General features: G+C 41.6%; 1 protein-coding gene across 1 annotated transcript; it reads left to right on the top strand.

The window, feature by feature from the left end:
- The first annotated feature begins 9,544 nt into the window (after nt 1-9,544).
- Nucleotides 9,545-11,969, top strand: LOC148038497 (aspartyl protease family protein 2-like). Its single transcript, XM_087675432.1, has one exon. The coding sequence runs from the start codon at nt 9,547-9,549 to the stop codon at nt 11,158-11,160; it is 1,614 nt and encodes a 537-aa protein (XP_087531558.1). The 5' UTR covers nt 9,545-9,546; the 3' UTR covers nt 11,161-11,969.
- Nucleotides 11,970-16,878: the final 4,909 nt, after the last annotated feature.

Raw genomic sequence — 16,878 nt, 5'->3', positions numbered from 1 at the left:
TGATGACTCAAGGGGCATTGGAAGAAATGTTGGGATTCTCCTTGAGCCAGGTGGTGAAGGTGTCATTGCCACATTTGCATGCCTCCAGTTCTATAATCCAAGTGGCATCTTTAAGAGGGCATCCTTTCCACTTGGTGAGGTAGTTGGGGTACCCTTTGTGTTCCCAAAGCCAAAGGAATGCTTCTACTTTGAAGGGGCCATTGGAGTGAAGGAGTGAAATGTATCATCCCCATTGTTTGTTGGATAGAACCTGCGTAGAAGATGGGCATGAAATTCATTATGGAAACAAACGCTTTATGGCAGGTTGTGCTTGTATTACTTTGTTCAGCATTGAGTGATGCAGTAAGGTCCATAGTAGCGGTGATTGAATTTGAGGCTCATATTCTTTGGGAGGGATATATGCTTGGAGCTGATGAGGACCATGTCTCCCTAGGTAAAGAGTATTGCCTTTTTCTTCTTGTTGGCTTATTCTGTAATGGTGATTTTAATCTATTCTAGACTCTACTTAGGTGCAACGTTGCAGTCTCTCCATTTCTTCAAGAATTCTTTCGCATCTTGATCTTTAGCTTTGGATCTCTATTTTCCCATCTGTCTCTTAGGGAGAATCTCAACTATGTTTCCACAGTCTTAAAGAGTTCCTTCCACATGTCACTCATGAATCTTCCATGTCTATCATACACTATGGCTAAGGGTAAGCCATGCAGCTTGAAAATATGTGTGAAGAAGAGGCAAGCTTCCTCCTTGGCATTCAATGGTGGCTTAGTAGGAATGAAGTGAGCTTGCTTTGAGAAATAGTCCACCACTACAAAGATAATGGTGTAACCATGGGATTCAGGGAGCTCCACAATGAAATCCATGCTAATGACATCCCATGGCCGAGTAAGTACTGGCATGGGTTGAAGTAATCATGTTGGCGAGTGTGGGGCCTTCACAAGTTGGCAAGTAGGACACATCTTGATGTAGTCTATGACTTCTTCCTTCACATTTGACCAAAAGAACTACTTTTTGAGTTCTTCAAGTGTCTTGCTTTGTCCCTTATGCCCACCTAATTTTCCATCATGCACTTCATCGTAAATGACATTCTTTAGTTCCATGGTGTTAGGGATGTACAATCTCTTCCCTACAAACAAAATTACCTCTTCTAGGATATACATGCCATGCGATGTCTTGTCAGCTTTCACCTCTTCTATAATCTTGTGCATGTCTTGGTCATGTTCCGAAGCCTCCTTCACTAACTTGAGGAAGTTACTGCCACTGACCACACTGATGACTTCCAAATCAGCTTTGTGACTTAGAGCATTTGCTATTTTGTTGGTGGACCTTGGCTTGTGCTTGATCTCCAACTCAAATTCTACTAGAAAGTTGAGCCATCGAGCTTGTTTGGCAGACAACTTTGGTTTGGACTAGAAGTATTTGAGGGATATGTTGTTTGTGAAGACCATTGTGTGTTTTTCTTGAACATAATGCTTCCATTTTCTAAGGCAGTGAATCACTACTAGCATATCCTTCTCATGCGTGCTCCATTTGGATTCGACGTATGTTAACTTCTTTGATTCATAAGCTATGGGGTGGCCATCTTGCACCAGTACTCCCCCAATGCCATAATCGGATGCATCTGTGGAGATCTCGAAGGGATTTGTGAAGTTGGGTACTTTGAAGATAGGGTTTTGACTCATATATTTCTTCATCAACTCAAAAGGGGCCTATTGGTCACTTCCCCAAGTGAAATTGCTATCTCCTTTGGTAAGGTGGGATAGTGGTGCGGTGACTAGGCTATAATCCTTGATGAATTGTCTACAAAACATCATGAAGCCTAGGAATTATCGAACTTTCCTCATGGTCTTTAACACTGGCCAAATCTTTACAAATTCAACTTTCTTGGGGTCTACTTTGATGCCGACCTTGCCTAAAATGAACCCTAGGAACTCTAATTCCTTCACTACAAACTCACATTTTTCAGGATTGGCATAAAGTTTGCATTATCTCAGAAACTAGGCATAAGTTTTTCTTGTGTTCTTCTAGAGTTTTACTATACAGTAGGAGATCATCGATGTGAATAATGATGAAGACATCTATTTTGGGACAAAAGAATCCATCCATTAGGCTACAAAAGGTGCCCGGTTGATTACTCAATCCAAAGCCTAAAACTAGCCATTCAAAGCTTGCATATTGGCTATGAAATGATGTTGGGAATATCTTCTTCTGCTATGCAAATTTGATGGTACCTTGACCTAAGGTCTATACGATTGAAGTATTCGGCTCCATGTAGCCTATCTAAGAGGTCTTCAACTAGGGGCATGGGATACTTTTTCTTTATAGTGAGCTTATTAAGGGCTCTATAGTCTACACACAGTTGGAGTCCCCCATCCTTCTTCTTGACAAATAGCGCTGGGCCACCAAAAAGGAGGATTTGATGTGTCGAATGAAACCTTGCTCTTCCAATTCATGTAGCTATTTCTTCAACTCCATGAATTCAATGTGATTCATATGATAATGGGCTCTAGCCAATGGAACTACCCCTGAGATGAGCTTGATCTTGTGGTCCATGTCTCTTTTGGGTGGTAGACCCTTGGGTAGTTCTACTAGCATCATATCCTTAAACTCCTCAAGTATTTCTATCACTTTTGTATTACCAACTTGGAGTTTGGGATTCTTGGTGATCTCTTGCGTAATGGGTCAAATCATGCATAAATACACCATGTCCCCTTGCTTTATTGGCTTCTCCACTTGTTTGGCATTGCAAGTCATGATGTGAGGTGTAATATGGGTAACCTGGCAAGGTGGTGTTTGGGTTGCTCCTGGTTGGTTCGTACCTGGTTTCGCCATTTGGCATGAGACTCCAAGATTGTTCTCCTTCATTTGCACTTTGATTGATGTCCTACCTAGCAACTGCATTTACTCATAGTGTACTCTAAGGCCCTCTCCTTGCATATCCAGTATCATCTCATTAAGTCCCTTCCCAAACATTTCAATGATATACTTGTCATAGAATTCCAGACCTAAGATGACTTGAAAATCATCCATGGGAATGACTAAGAAGTTGAGTTTGGCTTTCCATTTCCTTGCTTCTACTTGCACTGCAAAACATGTTTAACTGCCTTGGCTTCTCCTTATGCAAAGTTATTGTTAGCCCTTTTGGGGCCTTAGACAATTTGAGCCCATGTTTGACTACATAGTCTAAGGTGATGAAGTTGTGGGTGGCTCCTGTGTCTACCATGATGGCTCGATCCCCTTCACTCACTTTGCCCTTAAGGTATAAGTGTTGGGCTACTACTACACGGGCTACCATGCATTGGGGATGAGCACTAACCATCCCCATGGTCTAGGCTTTCATCACTTCCACTAGGAATTTCCTAGATGTGCGGGGATTGCAGCTCCTCTCCTCCATATACAGCACTAGTGGCTACCACTCTAGACCTGCTTAATGAGGTTGTGTTGTCCATGCGACATCGATTTTGATAGTGCAATCCCCCGCACTTGAAGCCTCTAATCCATGTGATTGAGACCTAGGGTCTCCACCATGATGTATTTGATCCCATGAACCCATATGATGCATTCGGAGTTGATCTATAGTGGTTGATCCCCCATCGACCAACTTCTCCTCTTGGTATTAAGGCAGATTGTGATGCAGCTGGGGTTATGCTTGAGATTTGTCTCCACACCTCTGGGAATGGGCCTCTAAGGGTACTAGGTTTTGGGGTCCAAGTGTTGTTGGTGAGGTTGGTGTTGAATCTAGTCTTACTCCCTTTGGATGTCCTTCTCCCTTCTAGGTTAACTAATCTTTTAGCCATCCTCATGGCCTCAACTAAACTCGTTGGCTCCTATCTCTCCACATCTCTTTTGGCCCATTCTTGCATGCCAAATAGGAATCCATGTAGCTTAGTATCATGGTCCATGTTGGGTAGTTGTGCAGCATGAGCTACCTATATTTGTTGACATACTCCTTCATCTTCCCTTATGTTTATTTGAGGTTTCTCCATTCATGTCTAACTTTGAGTTTTTGTATATTTGGGATAAAATAGTCTTTGAGTTTCTCTTGGAGTTCTATCTATGAAAAAATGGTGCATCCTTGTTCGTGTTCCAGCAGGTACCAACGAGCAACATCTTCCTCTAAATAGATGGCTGCCACTTCTCCCTTCCTGTCTTCCATGATCTTGGCATACTTCAAGTATCTGTCTACTTCTACAATCCATTTTTCCAAAACTAACCCATCCCTCTCTCCTTTGTACTTGGTGGATTGGGTCATTTTTTTGAACTTGCCATAGTCATCTTCTGAAAGAACTGTCGCTCTCCTCCTCTTCCCTATGGTTGTGTCTTTTGTCCTTCTTCTTGCTACTTGCTTCAACTACCTTCTCCTTGTCCTTTCTTGTATCGTGAGCTCTCCTAGAAGTCTTCTCTCTCCTTAACCTATCCATCTCCTCTTGCAATTTGTGTCTTTTCTCCTCTTCTTGATGTTGTAATGCCCACTCTCTGTAACCCTGCTAGACTTTTAGTTTTCTTCTCCTTTCCTCTTCTTTCTCTTTCATTTGCATGTTTCTCTAGATTGAGTCCAATAGGCCTAACATACCCTCCAACTACCTTGCTAGTCCGGCTACCTTCTCCTCTTGAGCTACTCTCTATTCTTGTGCCCCATTACTTTTTTCCCTCTCTTCCATCATTGGAATAGGTGCATTCTCTCTATCATCCTCCATGTGGTCATGGAAAGCCGTGCCTCAGCTTTTGGTGTTGTCGACGTAGGGAAGCTGCATTTCGCCTTCGAATGCTAGTCATGCTGCGGGGAAGCCGCGTCACCTCTTTAAATGTTGATTGGTGTCAAGGTCCCCATGTCGAGGGTCATCACACCAAGGGTCATCGACAAGGGTCAATGTGATGTGGGGCGACACAACATGGAGCGTCACGACATGGGTCATCTTGACACAATTTCCTTGGGGCACTAGATCTCCTCTCTTGCTTTCGTGAGAGCAGGTCCTTCAATACGAGCGAGAGTTGCTCTGATACGCATGTGATGCGTACTTGTTCACTCACTCAACATGGCACAAAAAGGTAACATGATATGTGAGAGCAAGGTATACTCTTGTATTATTCAATGAAAGAAATGGTACAACATAGGCACATCCCAAGACTACACCCTCATGATGCCGCACATATGAGGGTTCACTACTGGGTACAGGGAATCACACATAGAGTGAAAACCAAGCATGGCTCAAAGTCACTACTACTCCCTATATAGGTGTTTTAGGTATCAATGCCATGGTATATAAGCTACAATGCCCTTACAGGGGGGACTTAATGACCATATTTATTATTATATAATCAAATCATTACTTAATTAACAAATTTAAAAAATAAAGATAAAAAACCCACCCTCTCTGCCTCCCATTCCAAACCACCTCCCTTTCCTCTCTCTCCTCTTATCCTCTTCCTTCTTCTTCTTCTTCTTCTTCTTCTTCTTCTTCTTCTTCTTCTTCTTCTTCTTCTTTATCAGCACGCTCCTTCTTCCTCCCTTCCCCGCTCTCTCTCCCTCCTCCTCTTTCCCCTCCTCCTTCTACTACTTCCCCATCCTCCTCTTCTTTCCCTCTACTTGTGGATTTGCATCCTGTGGCCTTTGCATGCGTCACCTATGGATCACCTATAACCTACTACCTCTGTAAACACCACTAGCAGAAGATTCAACCAGCACTCTGATTGGATGCCCCAGACTTCATTGCCCATTGATGGGCATCACCACCAATTTCATTCATTTCCTGTCTATCAAGCCTGCCCTCGATGCCATTATCCAATTGATGAATACTCAATCATTGTCGATCCCCTCACCCACTTCACCTTTGATGCCTCTAGTTGTGCCCCTCCTTCCCCTCATCGCCTTCAACACCGCCACCCCTTCTTGCGCCTCTCTTTCATCAATATCCTCTTTCACTACACCCTCCTGACCCCATGCTTTTGTCCTAGCACCCCCCATTCCCACCAGTTTGAATCCTATCTGCCCTCCCTCCCTCCTTACCCACTATGGCCCACTAACCTAACTGCCACCCCCACCCTAATTACCCTTTCCCCCCACCTAGTTACCCTATCCAACCCCCCCCCCCCCCCATTTCCCTATTCAGTCCCCCTTTTCATCCCCCATAATAGAAAAATAAACCGTACCCCCCCTAAACCCCTTCTACGACTCCCTTTCTAGCATGGAAAACAAAAAAGTAGAAGGAAAACAAAAATCTTGGTTCTCCCATCTATGTCCTCTTTCCCCCACAACAACCATTCATAGACAAGCCTCCCCTTCCTAGTTACTTATGTTGCAGGCCCTTGTTCATGTGCAAGTTTGGTTGCAAGCCCTTCCAAAGCCCCTTTCTAACCTGGAAAACACAAAAGTAGAAGGAAAACAAAAATCTTGGTTCTCCCATCTATGTCATTTTTCCCCCGCAACAACCATTCGTAGACAAGCCTCCTCCTTTTGAGTTATTGATGTTGTAAGCCCTTGTTTGTGTGCAACGTTGGTTAGTGGATGCTATTCGTATGCAAATGTTTGTTTTTCTATATGTCGCTCCTATGCACTTCTTCGTGTGTGCGACGATTTAGAAGTCTCATTTACCTAGTATTTGTATGCACTTTTTGTTGCTGCATGTGCACATGGTTTCTTAATCGTTGGGCATAAATGGAACATGTATGGACTAAAACATGTCACAAAGCTATTGTTCACGCACTTTCAATCAATAGACGCCTCCTCTCCTAATATATTCACATGTTTTTCATAACAACCATGTAGATCTTGAAAAAAACTTTAAAAATCATATAATCCTTAAAAAGGAACCATAAATAGTTATACAACCAATACATTAAATATTTTAATAAAGGAAGAGAAAACCACAAAACCTTTAAAATTTTAAAAAGAAGAGAACAAAAATCATCAATCTTTCTACCATTTTCTTTGGGAAAGAACACTCACAATACAATTTACAAAATTTTTAAAAACTCCTACAAAAATTCCAAAATGTTTTCCTCATGTTCTCATCCTAAGTCCTCTTTTAAAAAATTAAAAAAAAAACAAAGAGATAAGAAAGATCAAAATTATGCGGACACACCAAAGAATATTCCCATGCCACATGATAAAAGGAAAAATAGAAAAACAAGTGAACAAAAAAGAAAATTGAAAAAAACCAAAAACAAAAACCATCCACACCCCCAAATTTACACATTCACACACATAACTAGGTTGACACGTGCAGCTCAGTAAAGGAGTATGAAGTGCTATATGCAGTTCTTGCCACCTATTTGCATAAAATTTGGACTACATGTTTCTTGGCATTCTTTCTTTGGTAAGTTTGGTATTAGCCTTGGAATCTTTTAATGAAGAAGCTACATGGCCCTATGTTTGGAGAACTATGTCTCCAAAATTTGTCATTTCTAGGCTTTGATTGAAGCTCTTGAATAAATGGCCTTGCTTGCGTGCAAGTATGATGGTTTTTTTCTTATTAATAGTAATTTTACTAAAATCAATAAATAATAACAATACTTCAAAAAAAAATTTAAAAATGAAATGAGACAACATGCTACATATCATGCCGAAGAGTTGGCACAAATCTCTTCATAATTAAATAATTATAAGAGAAGGTGTCATTCCCCAGTCCATTCAAAATATCCGATTTGTTGAAGTTTTATATTTTCATTTTTTTCAATACATTCGAAAGTTTGTTATGCTTTCGTTTTCTCCATATGCTCAAAATTTTGTTTTCTTTCATTTTCATTTTACTACTATTTAACTATTAACTAACATAAGTCTATCTACTAATAGTGCAACTATTAATTACACATACTAACTATCTCAAATACTATTGATGTTACAAAAGTGTATCTAATTTACTAATTACACTAGAACTATTAAATTTACTAATGAAAACTAAATAAATAATCATGTTGACTATATATAATAAACTAATCATGTTACTAATTATAATAAACTAAAAAGAAAAATGATAAAAAAATTTAAACTAATCCTAAAAAGAACAAATGATAAAGATTTGAATCTAACCTTAATAATCTAAAAAGACAAAGTACAAAATTGTTTAAACTAATCCTAAAAAGAACGAATGACAAAGATTTGATGATCTAACCTTTTGTCTTGCAAACGCAATGATCAAGGATCTGATGTACGTGTCTCCACACACTTGTGTATGATCTTCCTCTCTCCTCAAATAAGAAATGAATTTCGTAATGAAGAGAATGGCCCATACTACTTAACTCTCCCCCTTTTATATAGGCTTAAGGCTTCCCAACTTTCAAAGCTTTCCTTTAACCTTTTCAAAGCTTTTGTAGTTTACAAACTTGGAAAACCTAAAGGCTTAAGCCTAAAAGCTTTCAAAAGTTCAAGCTTTTCTTAAAAAGCTATTCTTCAATTTTAGACGTACACTTATTTTTTAACCCAAAAAATAACAAAAAAAGATAATTAGAAAACGTCATATAGCTGCACCTGTAAAAAATAAGCACACACAAAACACAAAAGAGAAACTCAAAAGTTCAACCCAGAAAATCATCCCTTGTATATTTTAGTCTTTTTCGTCATGTTTTTTTTTTTAAATTGATGATCAACTCCACATGAGTTGTCCTTCTATTTGTGGTCCAAGGCTTGTTGTGATCTGCTTTTTCGCCTTATTGGTTGCCAATGCAATGATTAGAATATGCATTAGTATAACCATCAAATTAATATTTTGGCACTTATACTGGTATATATTTCGATGCATTTTTTGGTGCTCATGCATATGAACTCATTTTGATAGTTATACCAATGCTTATTTCGAGGATGGGTATATATTTCAACACATTTTTTGTGCTCTTGCATATGAACTCATTTGGATAGTTGTACCAATGCTCATTTCGATGAGACTGAGCTTAATATTTTAAAATATTGTCACATGCATCCTTGTCAGAGATTTAATTGATATTCATTGCATACGTTGTAGTTGCATTGCCTTCTTTTCTTAGATGAATGTAAAATTTTGCCTACGCTTAATGTAGGGGCACAATTTTTATTCTCAGGCAAGGCCCCTCTAAGAGTTCCATCCAAGGGAGGAGCTACAAGAGTCATGAGGCTTTGAAATATCACAAAAGTAGGTAAAATACTCTTTTCAAATCAAATAGGCACAACAAGGTTTCGTAAACTCTAAAGGGATGAGGCATCTCTAAGCCAATAAAAGAATTTTGATCAAATAAATATTTCTACAGATTCAATGTAAATATTATAATTATCAGCCTCACCCCCAAGGATGGCGACCTCCTCCCTCAAATGAACTTTTCCTAACCCTCTCCACGCCGATGCTACGATGCTAGGTGGGGAGGGGCTCTGAGCGTATAGTCCCCCCTAAGCATTTGCATTAAGAGCAATGCTTATAATATAACAAGATCGATAATCGAAACAATTATAATAAGCAAGCCTACTACAAGGTTACTAACTGCATGCGCACCTGTAAGTCGTTTGGGGTCGGCCGAAATGAACTTTCAAACTACCGACCACCTGATCTCATGTATTTGGTAGCATCATGAAAATAGATTCATCTCATGGTAGACCTAACGATAATACGCAGGTTTCAAAGATGGCCGGAGCAAGGCCAGCGGATTACGCCTGAGCAATCACGGATTCGTCGTTCTCGACAAACGAGTATTGTACGCACCCAAGACGGGATGGGCGCCAGTGTATCATGTCGCGTATTCCGTATGATTTGCATGCTGCTGTTGGTGACGGGTCTGGCAGCAGAAGATGGCAACCCAGATATCGACTATTCCCGTGAGCTGCGACTGGACCTGTTCCACAGAGACACGCCCTCGTCGCCCCTTCGTGTCACGAATTCTACGTGGCAAGAGCTGCTGGAAAGGTGGTACCTGAGAGACGCGGCCCGTGTGGAGTATCTCAACGAGAGGAGATGGATCAGTCTGTCGACGTTGACGGGTCAGAAGCTGGCGCGCCGTAAGATCGACCCTCGTCAAGGCTTCACAGACGGCGTGAGAAAGATCGGCGAAGGGCTGTCGGCGCTAAGCTACTACACGACGGTGACAGTGGGCGAACCGGGCCAGAGCGTCCGCTTCCTTATCGACACCGGAAGCGAGCTGTCATGGATGCAGTGCAAGCCGTGCAGGGGATGCTACGACCCAGGAAAGCTGTTCGACCCGGAAATGTCGATATCGTACAGGGAGGTGCCGTGCGAGCACGGCCTCTGCCAGGGCATGCCGGCGCACATGCGACAGTGCAAAAGGGACCTGGATGTGTGCACGTACGGGACGAGCTACGTCGGGGGCACGGCGGCGACGGGGGTGCTGGCGGTGGAGAGGGTGAGATTTGGCGAGGGGAATTCGCCGCAGGCGAGCTTGGAGGAGGTGGTGATAGGGTGCACCCACACCGTGACGGAGGACAGCCAGCGGGACAGCCAGCGGGACAGCCAGCGGGACGCTGGCATCCTGGCACTGTCAGCCAATTCGGCCTACTCCTTCCTGCAATCGGCCGCAGCCTTCCACCGCTTCTCGTACTGCCTCCCATACAATAACGTCATCCACCGGAGAACCACCGACAACGTCGGCTTCCTCACACTCGGCCCGTCGTCGTCGTCGTCGTCCGGCGACGGCGACTCCGTCAAGCTTCAGTACTTCACTCCCCCGTCTGTCTCCGGCGGCGGCGCCTATTACGTCGACCTCAGCGACCTTGCCGTCGACGGCACCCGCCTCCACATCAGCCCCGAAATCCTGCGCGCCCGGCCCTTCTTCGGCAACGGCGCCGGCGTCATGCTCGACTCCGGGACGCTCCTCACGCGCCTGCCCCGCCCGGCCTATGTCGCCCTCCGCGACGCCTTCCGGCAGCGCATGCCGGAGCACAAACGGATTACGTCCATCCCGCCTGGCTGGGCCAGGGTCGTTGATACCTGCTACGAGCTCGGTGAGGCTCCCGAGGACCCCGCGCCCAGCATCGACCTCCTGTTCGGCTTCTCCTCCAACGTGAAGCTCTCGCTGGTTCGCCCCAGCAACTTCCTCCTGCAGGTCAGCCCCACGGGCTACTGCTTGGCCATCTCACCCGTGGACAACCCCGACGAGGTCAACATCATCGGCAGCCTGATGCAGCAGGGCTTCAAGTACGACTTCGACCTCAATGAGCAGACCGTAAGCATCACCCCGGACGCATGCTAATTATTAACAGACTAAACCCATGAACTTATTGTCAATGACCGCGGCGGCCGGAGTTGTAAATACCGAGTGGACGGCTAATGCGACGAGTATTTACATGCTCAGCTATAGGAGACTTCCGATTTATCTTTTTTGTGGTTTTTTTTCCATCCAAATTCATTTTTTATAGGAGATTTCCGACTTATCTGTTTTGTGGTACATTCAATCAAAAAGCACCAACACGAAAGCAGACAAAGAAAGCAAAAGTGGCATCAGGCTATTACTAAAGGCAGCAAAGTAGAAAAGCAAGGTAAGAGAAGGGTGCCATCGAGTCAAGCCATTTTGTTTTCTTTTTCTTTGTTGGGGGGGCGAAATCAACAAGACTTGTATAGCATTTAGCATCCCTTGAGCAAGTTCATCTTGATTGTGCATAGCCAAAGATGATGAACAAAGCAAAGCGGTGATCCAATGATCGTTAGACCTAATCGTGCAACTTTGATTTGCAATCCACACTTAGAAAGACAAGAGCGTGTACAAAGGTGACAGTATTTCACTATGATGTCGAATCTTACAAGTGGTCGGAATTCACCAAGATGAGAAGTGAATATGCCTCTACTCTATAGTGATGCATGAAGAGAGCTTTGGACGGAGACGTATGGACTATGAATTGTTGCCTTGCTTGTTTTGAGCTTATCAAGGTGTCTATAGTTTACTTGGGTGAAGTCTTTCCTCATATCGGTTGGAGTTTCAATGTTAACATGGATGTACTTGGTTGTTGGACAAAATGTCGATCTATCATCCAAGTTCATCGATTAGATACGCCATTCGATATATCATCCATGTTCGTCAAATAGATAATGTTAATTGGAGTTTGTGATTGTTTTAGTTCAAAATGAGTATGTCGATTAGAGTTTCTATTGGAGTTTGTGATTCATTAGTTTTTAGTTTGATTGTGATTGATTGAGTTCACGATTATGTGTATCAATTCGATGCAATTAAGTCAATGGTGCAAAGTGTTAGCAATTAATATTATCAGTGTTGTTACATGTGTAGCTAATGATGACTTTTTAATTATCTTTAAGTTTTGCTTTTTCCAAAATTTTAACATTAATCTCAAAAGCTTAAACATTTAAAAGCCTTTAGAATTTTCAAGTTTCTAAATTATAAAAGCCATAAAAAGCTTAATGGAAAGCTTTTAACATAAGGAAGTCTTAAGCCTATATAAAGGGAGGAGAGTTAAGTAGTATGGGCCATTCTCTTGATATGAAATTTGTCTCTTATATGAGGGAAGAGGAAGGTCATACACAAGTGTATGGAGAAGCATATGTGTTCAACAATGAGCAATGCTTGACGTGTAACTCTTGCATGAGCGCCGTGTGCAATATGGTGTGTGAGGGGTACATCTGTGTACTGGTACTGTGACTTGTGCACTTGTGGCTACTCCAACGAACGACAAACATGCTATTGAACAACTTAGCTACTAGTCAAAGAAATGCTAAAGATAATAAAGTAATAGTAAATAAATAAAAGACATAGACCCAACAAAGCAAGAGACACAAGAGAGAGATTTGGTATTCGAGACATCGAAGGCATGCTCATGAGTGTGTTTATCAATTATCCTATGTATTCTTTGTTAAGACTTCAAGCTCTGTCTATTTGTCTATGTGTGTGACCGATAGTCTAACTATATGTTTAGCTGTACACAGCAAGTGTGGGACATTTAATAAGTCGGTGGTCTCTGACTTAACCACAAATAGTACATTGGCTAGATGACCTAGTTGTAACTATTTTGCTCTACTAGCTACTTGAGGGAATGATGAAAGAAATGGGATGAGCTGACTGCTCACTCTCTATTATTCCAAACCTACTCTTTCATTTAACATGGTATCAGAGCCATGAACCATGGAATTCTTGAGAGCTTCTCAGATCAGGAGTGTCAAATCATTAGAGAATTTTAGTGGTAAAATACGGGCCCTCTAAGAAAACACAAGCTTGAACTTTTTCTCTCTAGAAAAATAGCACATTTTCTCATTTTTGGGCCAAAAAGTGTCCCCATATGTACCAAATAGTCGAGATATTAAATCGGCTTCTTGAAAGCAACATCATTAAATGCCCAAAATTCAAAACTTTTGAAAAGTGAGAGTTTCTTCTAAAGCCTTTCCCACTTCTGTAGCAATGGTGCAAAATGCGCCACACGTAGGTACAATGGCAGATACAAACTCACAGAATCCACCATACGTAGGTACAATGGCAGACACAAACATGCAGCAACCTCCTCTCAACACCAATGCCAAGTACCACCTCCACATAGATGTAGAGAATGTTTATGCCCCATTACCAAAAAGGAGGGGAGGAAATTACATCTCAGAAATAGTGAAGACACAACTACATGAGGGAGGAGCAAGGCATGTCAACCTTTGGTGTGATGGTTCTATTTATCCCAAAGATCCTCACACTATTAGCATGCCACCCTTTTCAAACTCGACTACCCTTCTTAGGTTTGTTAGAGATGGCAAGAATGGCCTTCTTGGCTATTGCAAAGCTATCTCTACAACACCTGTAATGGAGAGTGCAATGATGCACATCGAGAGCAGAACCATCAATAACTTAAAGGCAGAATGTAACCTCCAAGAAGAAAAGATCAAAGCCCAACAACAGGAGATAGAAAGGCTAAATAAGCAGCTACAAATTTTCTGACAGAAGCAAACATTGCTTGGCCCTCGACAAAGGAAACGAGAACTAAAGAACATAGAGGATTTGAAGGTGGGCTCTGGAGGTATGAAGAAACAAATAAGGGCTATCAAGTTAGGAATCTCTTGTCTTACTATTCGATGCTTTTTTGTTATTATGTCTCCTTGCTTTATATTGTCCCTCTTGTTTAGGAATGTGCTACAGCCAAACAAGGAAACTTGTAACCCCAATGTCAACCTTGCAAAGCAACTTAAGCCACTTGTTAGCTCAAAGATTGCAGAATAACTCATATAGGAGAAGAAATTTAAGGTAGTGTGGAGGCAAGTTGTTGAGCGATTTGTGAGCCAGAACACGGTTTCTGTGGAGGGTATACATAGCACCATGGATGAGAGTGGTATAAGTTGCAATGGTTATGGTTTCTTACAAAAAGAGGTTACAAGTTCATTAAAATCACAAGGTATTAAGCCAAAGCTCCTGCCCACAACTGCAGCAAATTGGAGACTTTGAAAATATCTTAGCTTAAAGTATGAGGAGTATGTTGGAAAGCCCTATCACATCAATGGAGAGTTTCAGGCAAAACAAGGTCTGGTTGTCTATGATGAATACAACAATATCTTCATAGATTTGGAGATACTATAGGTTCGAATGGTTGAGTTTCACAACATCTCACATGTAGAGACAAATGGCATATTGAACTTTACATTAAAGATGGATAAGTGTCAAATTCTAAAAGATGTTAAGATGGAGAGAATAGCCATTACATTAATGGACAGGGCAATGGCAAACATGCCAAGGGATGATCCGCATTACTTCAGTGTATAGTCTGAAATGAATTTATGGTGGCTTGGGCCATTTTTGGTTGTGTCAAAGAATTATGAAGCATTGGAATGGGTCTTTTAGAAGACTCCACTACCAGACATTATTAATGCTCAAATGAAAAGACAAAAGACACCACTGGTTCCAAACATGGGCAACTTTCAAGTTACTTGGCATCTTGCATCAGACTTGACAACTCTAAAGTGCTTATATAATTGTAAGAGAGGCCCAGTCACCCTACCTTGCCTATATTGCATGGAGGATGCAAAAACAATTGATCAAAAGTGATGGAAGAAGGTGCCTAATCATCACCAGTTTGACAAAGATTGCAAAGCAATCTTTGATGATTGAGAAGCTTGTCAACCTATACATTGGATTTGCTTGGAAGATCAAGAACCACACAGAACGAAAGAAGGGGATTGCCGCTCTTGAGATATTATTGGCAGACATGAAGCATCATGGAGGAGAGATACCAATCGTGCAGGATAAAAAAAAGTCAAACAACAAAATAGACATACCAAGAAAAGTTTCTCTTGGAGGTGTGAAGGCAAGACGATTCCTCTCGAGACCCATCGGCAATAGGCAACAAAAGCTTACCAAATGTGGAAAGTACTACAAAAGGATGTTGCATGTAAGTAGGATTGAATTTGAGCAATAGAGAAGGTTGCACAACACAGTAAAGGATCATGAACCTCTTTCAAGACATGCAAAGGCAAAAGTGTGGCGTGATGTGGATATCATATTCCAAATGCTAGATAAGGAGACATGGACAAATACAAGAAGACGTTTTTGACTACTCTAATCTATTCAAGAAAGAGTTCATAAAAGCATGGAAAGACATCAATTTCACACACTACATGGTAAGATAAGTCTTTGGTTTCATACATGTTAGTATAAAATTTTAAGTGTCTACTAAACACTGTTAAAAGACTAACCATTTATCTGCAGCACATCCTATACAATCATATGCCAATATATTTCATTGAAAAGTATGGAGATCCAAGTATTTGGAGTACAAAAGGCATGGAAAAGTCGCATTACATGGTACACAATGCATATTTCAGGCATACCCAACATGGTGGTAGTAGTAGAAAAGACAACAGCCTTTGCAAGCTATTCCAATGGTTTTACAAAATAATATTGCATATACTGGGGAGAAAAGAGAAATTAAAATCATTAGCCATTGCACAAGCAGTATGAGATGCTAGGATAAAGAAATACAAGAAGATCGAAGCATTCAGAAATTCAAATGCACTTGAAGGACTCGCAAAATGGAGGCAAGGTCAACACTATCACAATTGTCGTTGGGTTAGAATACAAGAGGAGATCTCTCAAATTGATAATACACTGTAAACTTGATAACTATGATCACCCCAATGTATAATACATGCTTTTGAACGATAATACATTTGATATTCTGGAGTTAGTGTCTATTGCTTTTGTTATCAATGAGCTAATTCTCTCCCCCTCCCACTCCACCTCCCCCTTTGTTGACTTCCCTGGCGCCGTGGAGGGGATCGTGTTTGGCGCTCCCTCTAGTCAATCTCCCACCGGGGCAGCCTTAATATCATCCTATGCTACTTGTTCTAGTTGTTCTCTCCGCTCCCTCTCGGCTACCCTTCTCACGCGTACAAACTCCTCTACCTATGCTTGGTCTATTTCAAATTGCCACATAGCCTCTGCATGCCTTATAGTAGCGGCATGATTTAGTTCTTCTTGTTGTACAAGGTGCTCCAGTTGTTGGCGCTCTTTAACTTCTCATAGCACTACCTCCTCGGCCCGTCGACTGATAATGCCAGCTAATATACCATGTTGAGTGACCAAGGTATACCGGGTGACAGCCGAATCACTATAATAGTGCAATGGAACATCGTGAAAACAAAGCAACACATGCACCTTACCTATCAATGCACATTGCATACATATAAATAAACATGAATAAGTCACTCTACTTACATTAGGAATATCAAGAATTTTCTTACATAAAAGTGAGGCATTCAGAGCGGTTCTCCATCCATAAGAGAACGCGTCTAACTGAATGAGCACTATGACCCACTGTATTTGCATCGCATTCCCCCCCCTCCAACACTAGATGCTCATACATCATCAAATTTTTTTGCACAACTACAAAGACACCTTGATGTTACAGCAAGGCATTGAACTTGCATAGAATAAAATAACTAAATATAGTGTTGAGGTTACTCACTATCTAACTCAACCATGGAATCCATTGGA

This window comes from Lygodium microphyllum, chromosome 3 (genome assembly GCF_053477565.2).
Source record: "Lygodium microphyllum isolate KBCC chromosome 3, Lygodium_microphyllum_v1.1.10, whole genome shotgun sequence".
NCBI lineage: Eukaryota > Viridiplantae > Streptophyta > Polypodiopsida > Schizaeales > Lygodiaceae > Lygodium > Lygodium microphyllum.
This window is presented reverse-complemented; position numbering and strand designations above follow the sequence as displayed.

What these genes read in the sequence shown, in the direction of transcription:
- LOC148038497 (XM_087675432.1), top strand. Translation starts at nt 9,547, where the DNA reads ATGGTAGACCTAACGATAATACGCAGGTTTCAAAGATGGCCGGAGCAA.